Below are 20468 nucleotides of genomic sequence, written 5' to 3' on the forward strand. Positions count from 1 at the left end.
CTTACTTTTTGGCTTTGTTCCTAAAGTCTCAAAAGATCAGGACTCGTGGATTGAAGGAGCCGGGTAGCCCAGAGATCTCTCTTCAAGGCTCACCTGCACTCATATAAGAGACAAGAAGAAGGAAAGAACTGTCACGAAGACACATAGGACAAGTTCCCTTGTCTTCTCTTAGTTCAAGCCACACCATGTATGTGACAAAGAGATGGGACAGCCCATTTCCAGAGGAATTCTCAGCCCAAATATCAAGCAGCACAATATAATTTTGCCCTAAGATTAGTGACTAGACGTTCTCAATAGACTTATTAAAGGATTTTTTTAAAATGAAAACATTCAGACCAAAAAATATACAGCAACAGTTACAGAGCTCCTTAAAAAAAATCAGAGCCTTTTTCACTCGCCAGTTTTTCAAAGTGCATTTTTTCTAAAATGTGTTTTCCATTGTGGGATTGCACCAGAATGTGATCTTTGTAGACAGCAGCAGAGCATAATGGTGCATTTTGGCACAGGGAACAGCAGCAAGTCAATGTGTCTCTAAGTAGTCTGGACCCATCTTAGGGGTCAAGCAGCCAGCTGCTAAATGGTTTTTTGTATCAGCTCTGTAGACAAGGCCAACGGGTCATCTACAGTCAAAGAAGAGATGAAAACAGCTGTAGTTGATAGCAAACACTGCTAGTAGGTCACCATGACCAGGAGTGGCTGTTTCCAACCAAAAAAGCTGTCAAGCTCAGGTGTCTCTGCTCATATTTATAGCTTTTAATACTTAGTGATAACACATGAAAAAAAAATAAATAAAGAGCTTTGCTCTTCTTTTGAGATCTCACCTGTTAAACCATAAACATGATAGGTGCCTAGAAGGTCTTTCATTTCTGGGAATGGCACTATAACATAATATATACATAATCATGTGTGTGTCAGACATAGAATAATTTTCTTGCACACCATAGGTTCAAGTAACTTATTATAAAGGGGAGAAATTAATTTCATTTTCAAAACTTCACACACAGAAAATGCAATTTGCAGACTAACAAGTTCAAAAACAACTCTTTTCAGCATCTTCTCTTTTGTCCTGCTACAGCTTCATTATTTTCTTTTTCTTTGCAGTACGTAGTAATCTTTTTGAATGAAAAAAACCCCATTCCTTATTAGTCACACCAGGAAAATGAATTTTGCTTTGCAGCTGGTGAATGAAGATTATCAGAACTTTTATTCACATGCAGAAGATAACAATATAATAGCTAAGGAAGACCAACAAAATGCTGTGTTTACTCTAATTTATCTGTTTTGCAACTTGTACTTTAAAAAGCCACCTAATGCATGACTACATTAGTCACCTCTGGTAAATTTTGTGCCAAAACTTGATGGCCCTAAATTCAACTAAAATCCAACAGATACCAGGGGACCACTTGTAGTGTTGTGCTAAATACTCATTTAATGCTTTGTGGAGCTTTTTAATTATAGGAAAAGCAAAAGAAGCCAATATTCTGGGGCCTTGCACCTCTTAAAAAGGTAGCAATATGTTCAGACCAAACAACCAAATTTCTTTAGGTACCAACTCTGACTGAGGTCTGAGAAAAGCATCTCAATAAAAAGCCCTAACCCTAGTTTCTGAAGCTAAACTCCACTAAGGGATAGAATCTTTTTAACTACTGTGCTTTGGTCTTTAAATCAATCATTTAAAAGGTTTAGTCAAATCTGAAATTACTAACATGGAGGTATGTCACTATGATGTGATATCAGTCTTAATTTGAGTCTCTGCATCAGCTTCTTACCATCTAACTAGGGGAATAAACTGTGCAGGAAATTAAAGCAGAATCTGCTTTCTTTCCTTTTCTTGCCTTATTTTAAATTTAGTTCAATTAATTCAAGGACTTATAACCTTCTTAAGAAAGAAATGCTTTAAATACATTAGCAGGATTTAACTTATTAGAGTTTTGGCAACAAGTCATATTATTATTTACTGCAGCATTCAAACACCTCTTTGACTTCTCACTCTTGCATAAGAAATTTCAGGGATGTGACAATGTGCACTTTCTATATTAGGTAAATAGACCTCTGCATCACAAACATTTTTGACACTTTCAAATGTAGTTTACAGCCTTAAACAGATATTCCACTTCTTCCACCCACTCACCATTGCATCCAAGGCCTACAGTCAACAAATTTTCAGAATTGAGAGTGGGAGTATTGCTAATCTGACAGGTAAGTGCAGAGTCTAGTGACCTGTTTGTGTGCATGTCCACATATGTAAGAGGGTATGGACACATTTCCCTGTTCCTGTCTGCCATTTGCTCTACAAACACCCTCTTAACTTCCCTAACCTTCTCAACCACATCCACTGACCTGGGGTCTAACAAAGAATTTTAAGTAAGAGACAGGAACAGCAGAGAAGGCATATATGTATATCAGAGAAGTGAAATAAAGCAAAGCAAAGGAGATAAGGCATGGGCTGAATGAAGGAAGCACTGAATAAAAAAGTGCTGCATGGGTAGATCCTTAGAAGGTACTTAATTCCTATCAAAAGCCAAGGGGGTTGGTATTTAATTATCTCAAGAATCTTGACCTTAGAGTTCCACAAACACTACCCGAACATTTTTAGAAACTTACTTAGAAACTGAGACATAAAAGGTGAAGCCTACCCCTGTGACTGTAGCCACTACTATCATGGCTCCTGACAACACTCTCAATTTTAATCAAAAGAGGCCAAATCAACTTTCTACACGTGTTCTACTGGATCAGTTGAACAGAGACTAACATTCAGAACTTTTAACCTCCTTTCCCTAGTTTTAAACACTGAATTGTGCTTTCCATATTTCCTTCTAGTCTAGTTGAAGAGGAATTTCACCTGACATTACTTAAAACCCAAACCATGTCTTCTGCAAAGAGGGGTGTACAGCTGCATGCTAAATTACCTCTCATTTCTCCTGCTTTTGGTGAAATTTCGATGAGGTCGTTTATAGAGGTCATTATTCCAATCAACATTTCTATGATTCTGTGATTACTTTGTATGCATTCTTATAATGTGAGCTGACCCATTCCTGTCGGGGCTTCTTTCTTTTATGAGTAACTGAAGACAGTGGAAGAAAAATCATCAGACCACAGGACAACTAACACTCATCTAATAACTGAAACTTTATTAACTCATGGAGCCCTATGCTGTCCCTCCTGGTGAATAAAAATAGTCAAGAAACAGCTGGTGTTTGCACGCAGAATGTGGATTACTTTGAGAGCATCTCCGTTTCTCTGGCTCAGCACACTGAATGTTTTTATTCCAATTACACGGGAAAGTAGTAGTTGCTAATGCTCTGTGAAAAAGCATTGCAATCCAGCATCAGTAAGAGTTTTATACATCAGTTCCATTCAGATTAGGCAATTGTAGACAGCAAATTAAACCTCTGTTTTATGAAGCTGGCTTCAGCACATGATGCAATAGCCTGAGGTTCAAGTCCCAGCTCTGTGAGCTGCACCTGACCTGAGGAAGCAAGCGTGAAGGCCCTGCAACAATAACACTTTCAATACAAAAACTACTTATTCATAAGCAGATCTTGCCATCCCCTGAATTCACAAAGTCTCTATTCCCTCTCTCTGCTCGCTTCCAACACCTTTACAAGGCTGTGATCTTCAAGACACTGAAAAGACATGCCCTTAATGCTGGAAAATTAAAGATCTGCATGTCTGGAACTCACGTGGGGGTTGATGCATATAGAAAAGAGCGCAAAACACCAGGGCTTTAAGGGAGGAGGTGCAAGAGTCTCCTCTGTAATACGTACATACACACAAAATTAGACCCGCAAGTGCATTTTCTAGGTCATCTTCTTCTCCCTCCTCTGCTCTCGCCTCCTCCCCTGAGTTTTCTTAATTGTTCTGGGAAGGAATACATGTTTCCAAATGTATCACCAAACTTTATCTTATGAAAACATATTGTCCTGGTTATTTTATATCCCAAACTACTGTGTTTGGAATGTTAGTCCTCAGTTAACTTTGCCAGTGCAAAAATTTCATATGCTTTCTTATGCTATCAAGTGATTAGTTCCTACAAGCTAATTTATTATCTTTCTTATGCTAAGGACCAGGAATCCAAGGGCAAATACTAACACAGCAAGGGAATGTAATGAGTAGGAAAAGTATACATTTATTTTAGAGGTACAATGCAAAACGCTGTTACAAGAACATCTCAAAGACTTTCCCTCACAGCTCTGCAGGTCATTGTGTCTTGGATTTGACAGGACTCTACCATGCTTTGCTTAATTTATTGTAGGCTGCAGAATCTGGTATTTAATGTGTAGTTTGAGAGCCATATGGCCCTCTGAACTGGGCTGAATGTCCCTCCTAGCAATCAGCCTAACCACAATTCCTGAACACTCACAAGATTTGCGTGATGCAGTTACTAATTTGCCTCCTTACAACAGGTAAGGTTCATCTGCTTGTCAGCTTCCTTTCTCATGTATCCTATGACTATTTTTAAATAATCTTTACAAAACAAAAACTCAAATAACCAGAGTTCTGGAAATTGCTCCTCCCCTTCAGCAATTTTGTATAATAAATTAGGTGATAGTAGCACCACTTGGATGAGTGGAGATAAGAGCCTGTCAGCACTTTCTTTTCAAACCCACTTTTTCAGGGACTTGCAATTCATCTACAACTATTTGCTAGTGAAAAAAAAAAAAACCAAAAAAACCAACCAACCAACCAAATAATAATAATAAAAAACAAACAAACAAAAACCACGAACAAAAAAGGGATGTTAAAGCTCAGACCTAGAGGAAGAACTTTAAAAAAAGGATGAATAATAGTATTTCAAGGTATACCTGAAATAAATACTGTGGGAAGAGGGATGGACAGAAAAAAAGGAGGAGGAGGAAACGCTTTGATTCTCACTAATGTCATTCTATTTTCACTTATATCCTCCCCTATCTTTGCCTAGCCATGGCTTTATGTTGATCCTTTAAACCAATGGTGCATTGTACTTACACTATTCATTTCATTTCAGTGCTGTTTATATACAATAACTATTAATTCCCAATATTCCTCTGAGACAGGTATTATCAACTTGATTTTCTAGAAAGAGATGCAAGGCACCGTTTTCCTCAGAAAATTCCACAACAGGAATTCTATGTGAGAGCCAGAAATAGAAATACGGAGTTCCCGTTCCCTGTCCTAAATCAAGGTCACAGAACCCTCTCTGGCAGAGGCTATTTCTGTGATATTTTATGGAGGTGATTATCCAGTTATGGAACTATATTTTACACAGACTGGGATTTCCCTGGGATATATAAGAATTCCAAGTCATCTCACAGCCAGCTGACAATACTTCTCATAAACAATGTAAGGGCCAGGAATAACAGAGTTTAACAACATATTGTTAACAGGTGATTGCTATAAGCCATATAAGTCTTACAAGGTGGTAGGCAAGCTTGTATTACTAATTTAAATGCCTTTATAGCTATGAAACACTTTAATTTACTGAATTTAAACTCCTCTCTTACATGAAGGATCCATAGCTGGTAAAGGGTAAATGGATATAGCTAAGATGGTGGGAAGTATTCAAGGGCGGAGTACCTGTCTGTGCTGGACATGGGGTCTCTTGCCTTTGAATGAATTCAACACAAGTTTCTTGCAGTTTTGGGCTTGGATCTCCAACACAATATACCTGGGTACATTCCAGGTGGGCTGTCACATGTAAGGTGGTTGCAGGTCAAGAAGAACCAAGCCTGACAGAGCTGTTATGGTCTCTGTCCTAAGAGCTGTTATGGTCTCTGTCCTATTTGTTAGATTTTTTGAAGTCCCAGATGTGGAATCATGACTGAGACCTTATACTACATCTACTGTGCTAAATACATATGTTTCTTAGCATGATCCTTGGTTCCTGGACCAAGTGGTTGAGAGAGGCTTATATCCATATCCATGTTGCTACTAAAGGAGTATTTTTATTCAACGAAACTGAAGTGTGTCGCAGGATCCCAAATATCACAAAAAGGCAAGGGGCAGCGGTTGGAGGTGTTTGAAGATAGGTTGCAAGTAATCTTCCTTGATGCAGTCCCATCCATATTGCCTCTTGGAAAGAATTTCTGGAATGAACAATCCTTCAAGCCATGCCTACAAATTGTCTTGAAAGAGCTTGGGATCAGCCCAAAACACAGCTAATGAACAAAACTAACAATTTTGTAACACTGAATGTTGGGAGTTGAGTACTTGACTATACTTATTAGTCCTAATATAGGTATATTCTAAAATTTCTGCAGCTGGCCCAAGGTCTGCAGTTGCAGGTCTGTTTCCATAGGGGATGAGCTCACGTCTTCCAAATAAATGAGGTGTCTACATTCCTTGTCCGGTAAGTATGTGTTGACACAGGCTCTGTACCACATTTGTCACAACTACAGAGTCTCCAGGTGATTCATTGTGTGGACTTCAGTGCTGACACCAGCTTACATCTTTCTGAACATTCATATTTGGCATATTCCATCTTAATTACACTGAATAGCTGTCAGCATCTCTTAAAGGAAATCTCCTTAAAGAGATGTGTCAGGATTCTCAGAATCAAGGTTTCTGAAATGTCAGTTTGAGGAAAAATGAAAACCAAAATTTTCTGTTCCACTGAGCATCAGACATTTTCCCAGTAAACCTGCTTTCTGCCCATGGTGGGGATCATCTGAGTAGCTAATGGGTACAATTCTTCATTGAAGCTCCGTGAAGGTTTTTACCTCTCAATGATACTCTCAGTACAGTCAATAGCCAAGTGACTCAAAAGAATAGCACAAACTGCCTTAATACTTCATCAGATCATTCTGTGCCATCTCTCCTGGGATTATAGATCATTAACTTCTACAGGGAGTCAGAGGAATTCCCATCAGTAATCTTTCTTCTCATTCAGGTTTCCATTACATTCAGTACAACCCCAGCTAGGCTCTCTTAAAAAATCCTGTCCTTAATGCTTATTAGTATCAAATGCTTAAAGATGAATGAAATATAACCAGAAAAGTGAAAGTAATAAATATATATATTTTAATAATGAGAATATTTCTGACAGCTACATTGGAAACATAAAAGCTCCTTTTCAAAGATCAGGAGAACTGTTCAGTGACAGTTTTCAGTTCTATTGCTATTATCACTTAAATATATTTATATAACACTTCTTTATCACCATTCTCTTCTATGACATCTTTTACTGCTAAGATGAATGTCTATATATAGCCCTGTCTTAGTCAATAATTAGTTTGCAAAATCAAGAAGCTCAAGTAGCTGTGCATCAAGTCACTTCTATTTGAAAGTACCTCATTTTATGTAATTATTTTGTATAATTTAAAGGAAAAATATATTTTAAAAAGTAAGTGTCTGAGAAAACTCTGAACTTCTTCAAAACATTCAGTAACCCTTAGCTATGTGCCTCCTGTCCTACTTTTTCCATAGGTAAACTTTATTGCAGTGCTTAGGAACCACATCAGCTCTTTATTACTAGCTTAAAAAAGAAACCCATTTCCAGCTATGGCTATATGTTCACAGGTACAATACAGAGGGTATTCATAGTGTCCTTTGGTTTCAGATGATTTTTAAGTAAAATAGAGTGGTGAAAATCAGACTCCACTGCTGCACTACCAGTGAATATTCTTGTTGTGATGACAGAAGCATCACAACAAGACAGGGCTGGAACTGGATAGTCTTTAAGATCCCTTCCAACAGAAACCATTCTATGATTCCATGGTAGCAAGCATTGTGAGATATCCAGTCCAGTGCCCAGCTACTGATGGCAGCTAGAAGATACTCTGGCAAAATGTGGAAAAAAGGCCAGTGATTCAAAATGATGTAGGGACTGAGGATTTCACCTTCAACAGAACTTTTCTTCAGTGTATAATTTTTTTTTTTTAAAAGAACCCAAACACTTTAATTAAAAAAGCCACTTTTAGCATTGTTTTCTTAATTTGAACACTCTCAGGGAATCTCCCACCAGCCACCCAGCTCCTTCACAGCATGCAGGGAGTTCGTGGGCAGGGTAGTGGCAGAAAATGAGACATTGTGCTCTCATACAAACAGAAATATTTCTAACATCTGATTTTGATATTTTTTGAAACATTCCTTGACATTTCCCCCTCAGATGTTAGCAATTGCCAGTGGGTGACAGCTGGCAAGTGAGCTCACTTCAAATAAGACAAAACGGTAACGCTTGTTTGCATTCTCTAACCAGTGATTGGATAAGTCCTGCATGATTGAGGGGATGGGCCTAAAATTTCAAAAAGTTCATGATATAAGTACTTTTTACATTTTCAATTTAGCCAGACCTTAAAAGTATTGCTTCCTTTTCTTCTTGCCTCCTCAGGACCCTTGCCCAGGCCACTGCCTTCTCATCCTACCCCTAAGCTGCTGACTTTACATCGTCCTTCCTCCTTTTGTTGCACCAGAACCCTCCTGGTGCTGCCTCCTACCTCTCCTTAGGCTTCTGCCATCCTGTGTCTCCTGTAATATTCTGCAGTACCCACACTGAGTTCAAGAAAAACTCGGGATCAACTTACAAAGTCGCTGTCAACTCCTCTCTGGCACCAGAGTACCTCACCAGTGCAATGCTGCTCACTGGTGGGGAACAAGTTCTGAAGAGTAGGATGCATCTTTATAAACTTTTTAATACTGGAAAGGTTCTTGGCAAGGTCCCAAGGTCCCTTATAACCTGCTACTTTGGCCTCAGAAGATCTCAGACTGATGGCCTTTGACTACAATATGTAGTTCTTTTCCCACACTCATTAATGACGGGTGGGAACTGCTGGAGCAAGCTTGTAGTTGTTCTTCAGCCAGGAGTGTTAAACTGTAGGAGGTTAGGGAATGCCTAACAGAAATAAAAAGATACAGTCAGATAAATTTGCTTGGGCTTACACCTCATGTCTAGCTTGCATAGATGCAATGCCAGAGAAGAAAACTCTCCCTGCCTTGAGCATTGTACTCTAATATACAAATCCTCTGTGATTCAAGTGATCATACTCAAAGTCTCTTGCCAGTGGCAATCCTGCATCTCCTCTGTAGCTCCTTCCATTGCTGAGCATTTTTATTTTAACACCACAGTAGCCTAACAAGAATAATATGAGGTTTCTCAGTTCCACTGTCAATGTTATGCATAGCAAATAGCAACAATGTTCCAGCTGACTTACTCTGCTGATTGTCTATGAATAGGCAGCAAACTCTTTCAAAAGTTCTGGAACCCTATACAATATATTGGTCTCTGTAGATGGATCACAGAAGTCAGCATAATCATGAATATACGATAGTTTTACATCTCTCCAGTTCAGGCCCCCAAAAAATCAGAAATTAAATACATCAGTGGAATCAGAGGTTATATACACATCTGCAAGCAGCAGGGGTGGATCCACAAAACGAAGAACTGGTAAGAAGGACTCGACCACATCATCACACATATGTTTTGTGTTATGCTTTGAAATAGTGTTAATCTGTTTTTATAAACTGAATATACATAAGATTTTTGCAGAATACTTGGTGTATTTCTGGAGTGAATCTTTCTACTTAGTTTCATCAAAAAGGCATCCTGTTTTCACACTCCAAGCCTGCTCTGTAATGCAAAATAAATCGGGACACATGGATAGGGCTGAGGGATTAATGTAAAAAAATTCGAATGAATATTCCAACTAGTTGCATCCATTGTGCTTGCATTCATGTGGATATATAAGAAACTAAAGCATGGAAGGCCTTGAGAGGGACTGCAGTGTATCATGCCTAGTTGAAGTACTTTTCAATCATCTCAAATTGCTGCTTCTTACAATAACCAGCTCTAGACTATGACAATATAGAGACTATTCTCAGTTAAGAACTATGTGACATACCAGAGTTTGTTCAAGAGACTAATAATATCGGTACAGAAAACTAGTAGTTTTCTAGTAGTTTGATAATGATAAAAATAATGAATATGAATGTCAAGTATAGAAGTTTTGGTAGTTGAAGAAACAAGTGGGTATACTTGCATGCTCACCTTGGATAGAAGAATATGTCACTATTCAGCTGCTTCAGCTAAAACTGAGAAACAGTAGGAAAAAAAAGCTACCAAAACCAGCTATTGTGCTGGAGGACCTGTTGAGATAGAAGTGCTAGGAGGAAGAAAAAAGGGACAGGGTAGATAGGTAAGTATATCTTACCCCTTTAAAAAAAAATTAAATTATGCTAGGACAGATATAAAAATAAACCTAAATCAAAAGGAAAGTAGGATTTATCAAAATAGCTGGTCAAGGTCAACAAACAGAGAAGTCATTCATCTTTCAGTAGAATCTCCTGAATATCTATTTTCAGTACACAGAAGTAAAAGAGGTAAGACAGAATAACACGTCCATACGAGAGTCAGAATTGTGGCTGAAATATAATTTAGGAAATATATCAGTCAATCTGAAATCCCTTCCTGGCTCTTTTAATAAGAGCAAAATGAACAGGATATTAAGAGCCTGGAGATAAATCTTCTGCAATACTGAACAAAAAATTCAGCAAAGTGAGTAAGCACATACTGACATTTTAGCATGCATTTAAGTTTCAGCATCTTCAGTGAGAATCTGATATATGTCTAGGAACTCCTCTTAAAAGAGATCTGTGAATGTAGATCTATCTCACACAAAAGTCATCCTCCAATGTATGGACATGAATCTGTCCGGTAGCTGTGAAGCATCCCTAGGACTCAGGGAATATACATGCATGTGCCAATCCTGGAAGATTATGAACAAGATAGTTCTGCAATACACCTCCTGGCACCTGATGGAGATATTTTAAAACCTGCTTATCCCCTCTCTTCTTCGGCTCTGTACTGCTGTGATGGGAACACTGGTACTTCCCTACTAGAAATGGGAAAAGTGTTCAAGTGTGTTAAAGTGCAATTGTGGCATTTCAAGTAGACACTACCCTGTCTTTCAAATTAAATTGCTCTGAATTATTTGCAATTTCAAAGTCAAGGATCATAAAACTGGACATCATTGAAAGGAAAAGTCCAGGACAAGGTCAACTATCAAACTCCAGGAAATCAAGCTGACAAGGAAAGCTTCTCACACGCACAGTGAGGGCTCCTCCACTGCCTTCTTTACAACATATGGTGTAGTAAGACATGAACACTAACTCCCTGGAACCACCTGTTAGGAGTGAGAAGACTGTAAAATTATTGCATGAAGAACAGATAAAAATGGGTGTGATGGTTCTGATGTGGTGCATTTCTCTCACTCACTTCTGTGCCCATAGGAACAGAAGTCTGTATTTGACACAAAATTAAAATTAAAAACTGTAAATCAAGAGTGTAAGCAATATTTCATTCCTATATCTTGCACTGTCATTTTGGAAGGAGCCAGTTAATAACCTGACCTGGTTATTTTAACACTTGGAGATATTTGCCAGTACTTTGAATTCCTCTGTTGTCTACTCCACTATCTATACTTTAAAACTCTCCTATTCTGAGAGTTTTTCTCCTCTGTCACCCATAATATAAACTGTCACTCCAGGATATTACTCCCTTTCCTGAGTTCAAGAACCGCATGTTAGTAGAAGTCATAATATTATGATCATGCTTAGATCCACGACTTCATGCCATGTAATTAAAAGATTTCCTAAAAAGAAACACTTTTTACTTCTTATTGACACTTTTTTTCTTGTTAACAATGGATCTGCACCCATAAATCTAGAAATATAACTCTATGTTGTCCAAAGCAAAAGTCATGTATTTAGATACGGGTTGCAGAAAAAACAGAAATGAGGAAAAGGTATTTGAAGTGAGGTGATATTCTGTACACATACTGGTGTAGCTCACGGGTGCTTGATGATGGTATCAAAGGGTAGTAATCTGACATGTGTTGAACCAGCCCAAGATAAATCAGTTCACTCATGCTTCTTCTCATCTCTCTGAAAATGATCACTATCCCACACATCCACTTTTCATTTGAGAAGTGGTTCATACAACACCACAAGAAGATAAAACATTGACTGTGACTAACGTAATGAGCCTGAAGCACTAAAGAAAGAGGAGGGGAAAAAGTTTTGAAATTTATGATTTTTATTCTCTTACTTCCTCCTAACAGGATCTGAAAATCATGAAAGAACTTAAGTTCATCAAAGAATATCCTTTGAAAATCACGCTTACAGGCAGGAATACAAATTGGATAGTAGTCCCTAGGCCACTGGCCTACCTTTGTAGAAGGGTGGCTTGCATTTTATTTCCCCTCTGACTAACAATTCATCTTTATTAATTAGAATTTAACACTTGAAAACAAAAGGATTTAAGTTTTTAAAGTTAAAGTAAAAAAAATATAAGTCATTCTTATAAAAAAATTCAAATTAAAAAAGCTTCTAAACTGTTAAACTCTTTTTGCTATTTATATCACTGGTAGCATCATGACACAGCAATTAAATTATAACCTTTTCACTAATAGAACGTATATTTGCCTATTTAAAACAGAAGTGAAGAAACAAGAAACTTGAGTTCAGGAAAGTCTGAAGTAACCAGAGATGGAGGCAGGCCATAGTTAGAGGAAAAGCAGAATGTAGACAAATAGTTTGTATCTGTTTGACTATAACCTAGTTTGAGTTAAAGTGTATTATATGAAGCAATATATGATCTGTCATTAACTTATAGTTGAACTACATTTAGGGTGCATTAAGTCATCTATAACCTATTTCACAAAGTTTCTTCATTTTATTTAGGTTACTCTGTCACATAGAAAATCAGAAAATTATATTGTCTTCCCTAGTTTGTGGACTCTATTACTAAAATTCGATTTTTGTAGCTTAGAGGATTTTGAGGATTAGCAAAGTTACACAGATGATTTAAAATAATTACTATCACTCTTTATATATATATATATATATATATAACTGCTTATTTCCTACTCTATTTAGAAATAGAGGACCAGTTTTAATATCATCCAGTATTTAAGGATAGCAAAGAAAAGGACTGGGACAAAATCTGTAAGCCCCTTGTAAAATCATTATAATTGATCCAGTGATCCAAGAACCAAACTTGTTTACCCAAAACCAAAAAGTTTTAAAAACATGTCATACTTTTTAATTATTTCAGTAAAATGAAAAACAACATTGGTTATACTCAAATATCAAGTCATTATGCATATGGGGAAAAATATACTCCAATCCAGCACTTTTGTTAAAAAAAAAGTGGGATGGGATTGCATTACACAGCCAGAAAAGAAACTTCTCTGGCTAACTGCGCCACCTTATGATTTAAATTTAAATGAAAAATTAAATGATTGTCCAGTCCCAAGAAGAAAACACTTACTTAAAAGATATTTCTGTAGACTTAAAAATGGGTTCAGGAGCTTACTTTGTTTCTTTCCTACAGAGAAGTGCAGGGTTGCATACTTCACTATTGCTCTTCTGGTTAAAAACCATGTCAACAATATAAATGGAAAAAAAATATTCAATCTCGCTGGATTCAGTTTTTGTAATGACAGTATACACATCCAAATCAATAAAGCCAGGCAAATGGCAGAGTAGTGGTTTAGCAATCTTAGCACTGTTAGCTAAGTATACAATCAACTCTAAAACGAATGCTTCATAATCCGTTAGATTCTCCCATGTAAATCTATACTCATATAACCCTGGGAAATAAGAAAGATTTACTTGTGATCTCTTTTTTCCTAACATTTAAAACATACCAGCTGTAAGCCCTAATATATAGCCAACAGATCATAATTTGCACTGAAATCTCTAGTCAGACATGAAATTAAACAGCACAGATATTCAAAGGAGTTACAGCATGCATTTAAATATATTAACCACATCCTACCTTGCATCCAAACATCAACGATAAAGTGTTGTTGGTGCATGCAACTTTGCAGTGGCAAATCATTGGTGTAAAGCAGTCAGTATTTTTAACAATAGGGCACATTCCTTTAGTGCTGCAGTAGTGGCAGCCTACTGAAGGCTGAAAACAAGTAGCTAACACAGCACATGGAGTGGTAACATATGCTGCTCAACAGCTAGCTTTTCTCTTGCTGGTCAGAAGCAGCCTGCTTGAATCTCTACCTGGGTCCCATTCAGCCATCCCCTTCTTTGTTGATGAATCAACGATGCAGCATTGATCACGATTCTCAGGATTTCCCTTCCACTGGGAAATTAGTTTTCACATCGGGAAAAAAAAAAAAAAAGAAAAAAAAAAGGAAAAAAAAAAAAGAGAAATGGAAATGAGGGGGACTAGCAGGTGTGGCAGTATTAGCATGTAAAAGGATGTAAACGCCTACTCATAACAATCACATAAGATTGTCATGCTAGCTGAAGTGGGCTGAAATTATTCCATCGGAAGAAAAATACTGCAGCTCCTGATTTGGTAAAAAGCCAGTGAGTTGCTGCAATACATAGTCATAGTGTGGAGAGAAGAGAAAAAAAAATTACTTATCTAAGAAGCCAGAATCCTCAGCCTTTATCAATATGCATTCCAGTAAGGATTCCCTTCCCAGCGCCTCCCCGTGAAAAAGAATCAAATCAGTTGTAACTCCGAAGAAGCGATGACCTTTGCTTCCCCCAAAAAATGAATCTCAGCATGAAACAAACTGTACTCAAAGCTGAAAATCCCAGATGCTGGGAGTATGCAATAAGAGAAATACAAGCAACATTTATCCAATCCTGGCTTGCCACATGAGAGCTTTCTCCAAGCACAAATTTACAAATAGACAGGTTGAAGGATTGCAGGAGACACTGAATAAAGATATGAAGTTACAGAGAAAATGCTACAGCACGAAGCTAAAAATTCAACCCTCTTTAAACTCTGAGGCAATATAATTAATGACTCCATCTAGTAGTACTACCCTGCAACCTGCAAATGCCTTGCTATATTCCAGAAATGCAATAATTAAAGAAGTTTGGAAGCATAACGCTGGTTTGGATTCAGTTACAGCTGTCGCTGCTCCTTCAGTTAAAGCAACACTAGCTGAAAATGCATAATAAAGCACTTGGATGAGCAAATCGCTAGCTGTGCTTTTTAAGAGGATTATTTATATCAAAAGTTGGATTAATATATCCCCCAGTTTTAGGTTTGGTCATGGCAGGCACACAAACATAAAATGAAAAGGCTATGATATAGAAAGTAAAGTGATGTCCTCAATGATTCCACAGCTGATAGCAAGGTAAGCCGAGCAGTTGTTTCATGATGCCCTGACCCTGCTTTTCTGTGACTCACTAAGCTCTGCCCATCAAATTAGAAACTCTTTCTAAAGAAATGAGAGCAGCTTGTCTCCCTGGCAATTGCAAGTGAGTTCTTAAGTCACAACTAAAACAATTTTCTGTAATAAACCCAAAGTAGAAATATGTTATACAACAAAACAGAGAAAATGGCAAATGGAGGACTCTGTGTGCAGCCAGATCAAGCAGTAGAGAGGGTGAATAGTACAGAATTTTTAAAAAGAGCTGCCTGACACTGCAGACCCTAATGTAGCCAACCTCTTCTATTAAGATTTTATACTTATGTAAATATAGATATGTGCGTGTGTGTTGCATGTATGCATATATCTAAACTTGAAATAGAATTTCTTCAGTATAACTTACCTTTGCTTTGCAAAGTTCAAAAACATAAAAGAACCAGTTTCTTGAACAGTTTTGATCCTACTATTGCACCATACACTTTATTTTTAACCAAATTTTGCGTGTGGCTAAATTTCAACTTGGTATAATGTTTTCTGATTATTGTTTCTCACTCTCTATTTTTAAACTTACAGCTCACAAGAGCCCAAATTCAGTAAAATTACAGTAGTTTCTAGATGGAAGTGGTAGATAGAACTGCTTTGCAGTTAGAATTACAACCCAGTTCCATTTCTGAAGATTTATTTTTTGCAAACAATAAGCTCTTTCAATCCAGTGTCCTCTATTCACTCAACTCACACTTCTTTTTCTATCAGCCTGGACATGAGCATTATATGCTATGGGAGTTCACTACGTGGATGCCCATCAGTAGCTATTCAATAATCTAAGTTTGTCTGACCTGTGAGTCCAAAGTGACATCGCAGTAGCACTTCTTCTGGACTCACTGTGCTGGTTATCACCTGAAACAGTAACTGAGCCTGTTTAGAAATGTACTGTGGTGACAAATACCAGCTGTAACATTGCTGAATCTTTGATCTGTTTATTCCTAGTTTGCCTATCTTGTTATTAAGCTATATATTATACAGATTTTCTTTCAAGTACTGTCTCTCGCATAACCAGCACTGGTGTAAATATAGAAAAGTGTAGTTTCCATGACAATACATTCCATAGTTACAGCCAGCAGCCACTATCATTAAAACATGAATCACAGTGCTACCTTAAGGTGTGCGCACACTACATCACTGGCCTTAGAAGCATTAATTTGGGATGAGGGTGACATAGCAATATTTTTAGGAGACACTACTATCAAATGCCAGAAAACTGTGCTCTTAACTATTTTGGCTATTCTAATATCCACCTATCTTAGAGATTTCAGTGATCAGTAACTCCCAATCTGTACTAATCATTAGCATTTCTAATAGAAGAATGCATTGCATCTGTACTTCTCAATGTTTTGAACACAATGTTCTGGCTGAAAACTGGATTCATAATCACACAAATTTGATTTCTAGTTAATATGTATAGGGTCTAATTAAAATCACCTACACTATTTTCAAATTCAGATTTCAAAGAAGGGAAAACCAATAAGCCAGTTTGCCTCTTGGATCTGACTGCATTCAGCTGGCTTGTGCTCTCAAAAGGGAGTATGTTAAAATCACCATTTTTTCCCCAGTCCCTGCCACTATTGCAGATTTTCAACCAGAACAGGTTTCACCTGTGATTTTATTTCACTGTTAAGATGCACCAAACACCAAGCACCAGGCACGAAACTCATCCCTTCACACCTAAACTAATAGTTGCTTTCAGATGAAAAACAGTTACCTGACCCTCAGTCATTTTGGAAAATCTCAGAAAAGAAAGATTTATTCCAATGACAGATTTGAATAATAACTCATTTTGCAATTGGCCAAGACATTTATTTCCATTAAGTGACAGTCACATATAGAAAAATGCCATAAGAAAACATTTGCTCAGAGATCCTTCTCTATCCTTTTTTTTTACAACAGCACTCATCACAGACACAGAAATAAATTGCCACTTGCCAGGAAAGGCATTTAAATCACAGTCAAACTGCAAGAGCAATGGTTTTGGAAAATCTATGTTCACATTTTTGCGCTAATGGGATACGCAGAAGAAAATACATCGTGGGTGTTACTGTATGAGAAGAGAGTCCACAGATCTGCTCAGGTTTTTGAGTCCACTAGCTTTCTTCGGACTTGAATGCATTGATCCAACTACTTGATCACAGCCACTGGCTATTCAGTTGCTAAGATTTCTCCTGTTCTACCAGCCTCTCTGGAGCTGCCAGGTTTTCCAACAATGTCCGCCTTTCACAGTGCATTATTTTGAGGAAATGGATGAATTAACTTGGAACAACTGAGTTACACTTCAGGAAGTATTACGATCATGTTTGCAGGGTACTTCCTCACCTAATGTGTATATACACCCTCCAGCATTGGAGCTAGTTCACATAGCAACACTTAGTCTTGCACCTACCAATATGATGTGAGAATCAAGAAGAACAATATGAGTAAAAATAAAAATAAAAGACCTAGAGAGTAACAAAGATGTTTTTAGGTATCTACCCTATTAAAATCTATTAGGATTTAAGTTTTTTAATTCTCTGCTGTTTCTATTGAGAAAACTGCTTAAGTTCTGGTACTATAGTATAGATTTATGCATTTCTCCTTCCCTGTTTTCACTACTGAACTTTTTGTTCCATTGTTATACCAGTAAAAATTCCACTAACCCTTACAACATCCATTAGATACCAGAAGATCATGATTATCTATAGACCCTCAGCCAACCTATATGATTGTTAACTTTCTTCTAATCTTATGTTAGAATTCAAAATCACTTTCTTTGCAGCTGTTCTCAGAAGTCCTCGAATGCTAATCAAGCCTCCTAAAAACTAAACCTGTCTCTGACAGTGATTAAAGAGAAGTCGTCTTCTCAAAGACTCGTATTAGATGAAAGAAAAAGGAAAAAGGCTTGTCACACCACAGGCAGCACATACAAAAGGAACAAGAAAATTTAAATAAAAAGCAAACTTGAAAGATCCCCCATCAAAATAGAAATGATTGTACACAACTGTCTCACATGTTCCTTAAGAACAAAACAGTCTCACGCCTCTAAACCAAAGTATTTACAGCAGTTCTGTCATTTGGAGGGACCATGCTTAGGGCATTTCAAGGACCTCAGCTATGTCTACACTTTCTGTGAGTTGGTCATTTTGGGGAGCAGAATGGAGATGTCTTTATTTTGCTGATATTTGTCTATTGGTGAGTATCAGAAGCCTGGGCTTACTTTGCCTGAAAATCCATTTCCCTTTGGAACAATTGTCATAGAATCATAGAATGGTTTGGGTTGGAAGAGACTTTTAAAGTTCAACTAGTTCGAGTCCTGCAATGAGCAAGGACATTTTCAACCAGACCAGGTTGCTCAAAGCCCTGTCCAACCTGGTCTTGAATGTTTACGAGGATGGGGCATCCACCATCTCTCTGGGCAACCTGTGCCAGTGTTTCACCAGCCTCACTGGGAAAAAAAAAAAAAAAATCTTTCTTATATCTAGTAAAAATATAGTCTCTTTTAGTTTCAAACCATTACCCCTTGCCCTGTCATGACAGGCCCTGGTAAAAAGTCTGTCCCCACCTGGTAAAAAGTCTGTCCCCCACCTCCTTATAGGCCCCTTTAAGTACTGAAAGGCTGCAATAGTCTCCCTGGAGCTTTCTCTTCTCCAGGCTGAACAATCCCAACTGTCTCAGCCTTTCCTCATAGGAGAGACATTTCAGCCCTCTGATCATTTTTGTGGCTCTCCTCTGGACTCGCTCCAACAGGTCCATGCCCTTCCTGCACTCAGAATCCCAGAGCTGGATGCGGTACTCCTGGTGGTATTTCACCAGAGTGGAGTAGATGGGGAGAATCATATCGTCAACCTGCTGGTCCTACTTGTCTTGATGCAGCCCAGGATACAGTCATACCCTCTGGCATGTGAGTGCACATCACTGACATCTACCCAGGGAAGACCCTACAGTCACAAGATACTGGCTCAAGAGCTGCTATTTTGTCATCTTTCCACATCTGATGCAAACCTATGTTTGAACTGGTACCAAGGGGTAATATGAGATTAAATTTTCACTTCCACTTTCAGAAATAGGAATAAGGTAACTTTTTTTTGTGTCCAAAGGCTCAAGAAGTAGATAAAGTCTGGGCCAGTCCTGCCATAAGAAGGAGAAGAATAGGGCCTTTGGGGTGGAGCTGGAACAGAGAGCCCCAGGGACATCTGGGTAGAGGCAGATTTGTCACTTCTGTGAGGTGCCATTGTGACTGCTGGGACCCATCTATTCCACTGTCATGAGCAGCAGCTGCCACATCTCACATGGTGGCTTATGGCAGCTGACTTGGTTTTCACAAATCACTGTATATAGACAGGAATGAGTTGCCAGGTGATTCCTGTGAACAGCAGACCCTGCTGGTGGAGAGTTGGTTTGCTTCACCTGGAGCTAACAAAGACATGGGAAACTCATGCAGATAGAAAGTTCTCCTCAAGCACCTTGTGGAGGTAAATAGATAGGCAGAGGACAGATCGGATGCTCTGAAAAAACTGTATGTATCAAGAATTCAGATGTGGTAGGCAGCTTGGAGAACATTATATGACTCAATCTCTCCACCTGAAGATGGAGATAATGCCTTTCAATTAAATGCCCATAGCTCTAAGTATGCAATCCTATAAGCAGTGATTTTTAAGTTAATGGGAATACTCTTACAAAAAGTACTCATGTTCATAAGTGTTTACACATTTTAAAGTGCTACATTACCTGCATAGTTCACATTTGTAACTAGTGAAAAACTGTCTGAATTATTTATGAAAATGATTTTGATCTGTTAAATCATTTACAAAGTCACCAGCTGCATATAGTTTTTTTAAGTAACTTCTCTAGCCAGGTAAAAAGTTAAAAGAGAAATATGAAAGAGAGGATAAAAAATACTTTAATTAAATATCAGCTGGAAGAAAAAAAGCAAGTATATTGCTGCCAGTCCTCAATAGATACAAAACAGTTCTACTTATCTGAAGATTCCTATTTATACTTTGTATTAGATTTTTTAAGGTTTTCTATGACAAATTAAACTGAAATAAAGGCCTGATCCTGCTGACTCGGAGTGGAAACATGCACACAGCATGTTCAGAAAATATATGCCCCACTTGAATGTACTGATTTTTTCAAGTGATTATAGTGTAATACACATGCACCTAAATGAGCTTGAAGTGATCAATTTAGCCACCGCATGCTACAGCTCAACAAGGCCTAAGAGCTTCAGTATTTGCTGGGGCAAAAGAGGGGTTAGTCTACATGGAATTTTGTGTTAACACACTGTTGCTAGCATGAAACTATCTAGCTCAGTTATGTCAACGTGCTGAAGTTATT

The 20468-nt window shown here is 37.9% G+C and overlaps 1 protein-coding gene across 16 annotated transcripts in view; it reads right to left on the minus strand.

Moving 5' to 3' along the window:
- DLG2 (discs large MAGUK scaffold protein 2) overlaps positions 1–20468 on the minus strand; it is a 1004454-nt gene that overhangs the window by 615194 nt on the left and 368792 nt on the right. The window contains exon 1 of one of the 16 annotated variants that reach the window (XM_051779213.1): positions 13754–13979. The exons of 13 other annotated variants lie outside the window; for them this stretch is intronic. In XM_051779213.1, the coding sequence (XP_051635173.1) occupies positions 13754–13855 (102 nt within the window). In that variant the 5' untranslated portion in view covers positions 13856–13979. Of the gene's footprint in view, positions 1–13753; positions 13980–20468 lie in introns of those variants that run through there. 2 more of the 16 variants (XM_051779219.1, XM_051779220.1) reach the window with 2 other exon arrangements.

This window comes from Manacus candei, unplaced genomic scaffold, assembly GCF_025592945.1.
Source record: "Manacus candei isolate 608988 ecotype Guabito, Panama unplaced genomic scaffold, ASM2559294v1 h1tg000014l, whole genome shotgun sequence".
Classification (NCBI taxonomy): Eukaryota; Metazoa; Chordata; class Aves; order Passeriformes; family Pipridae; genus Manacus; species Manacus candei.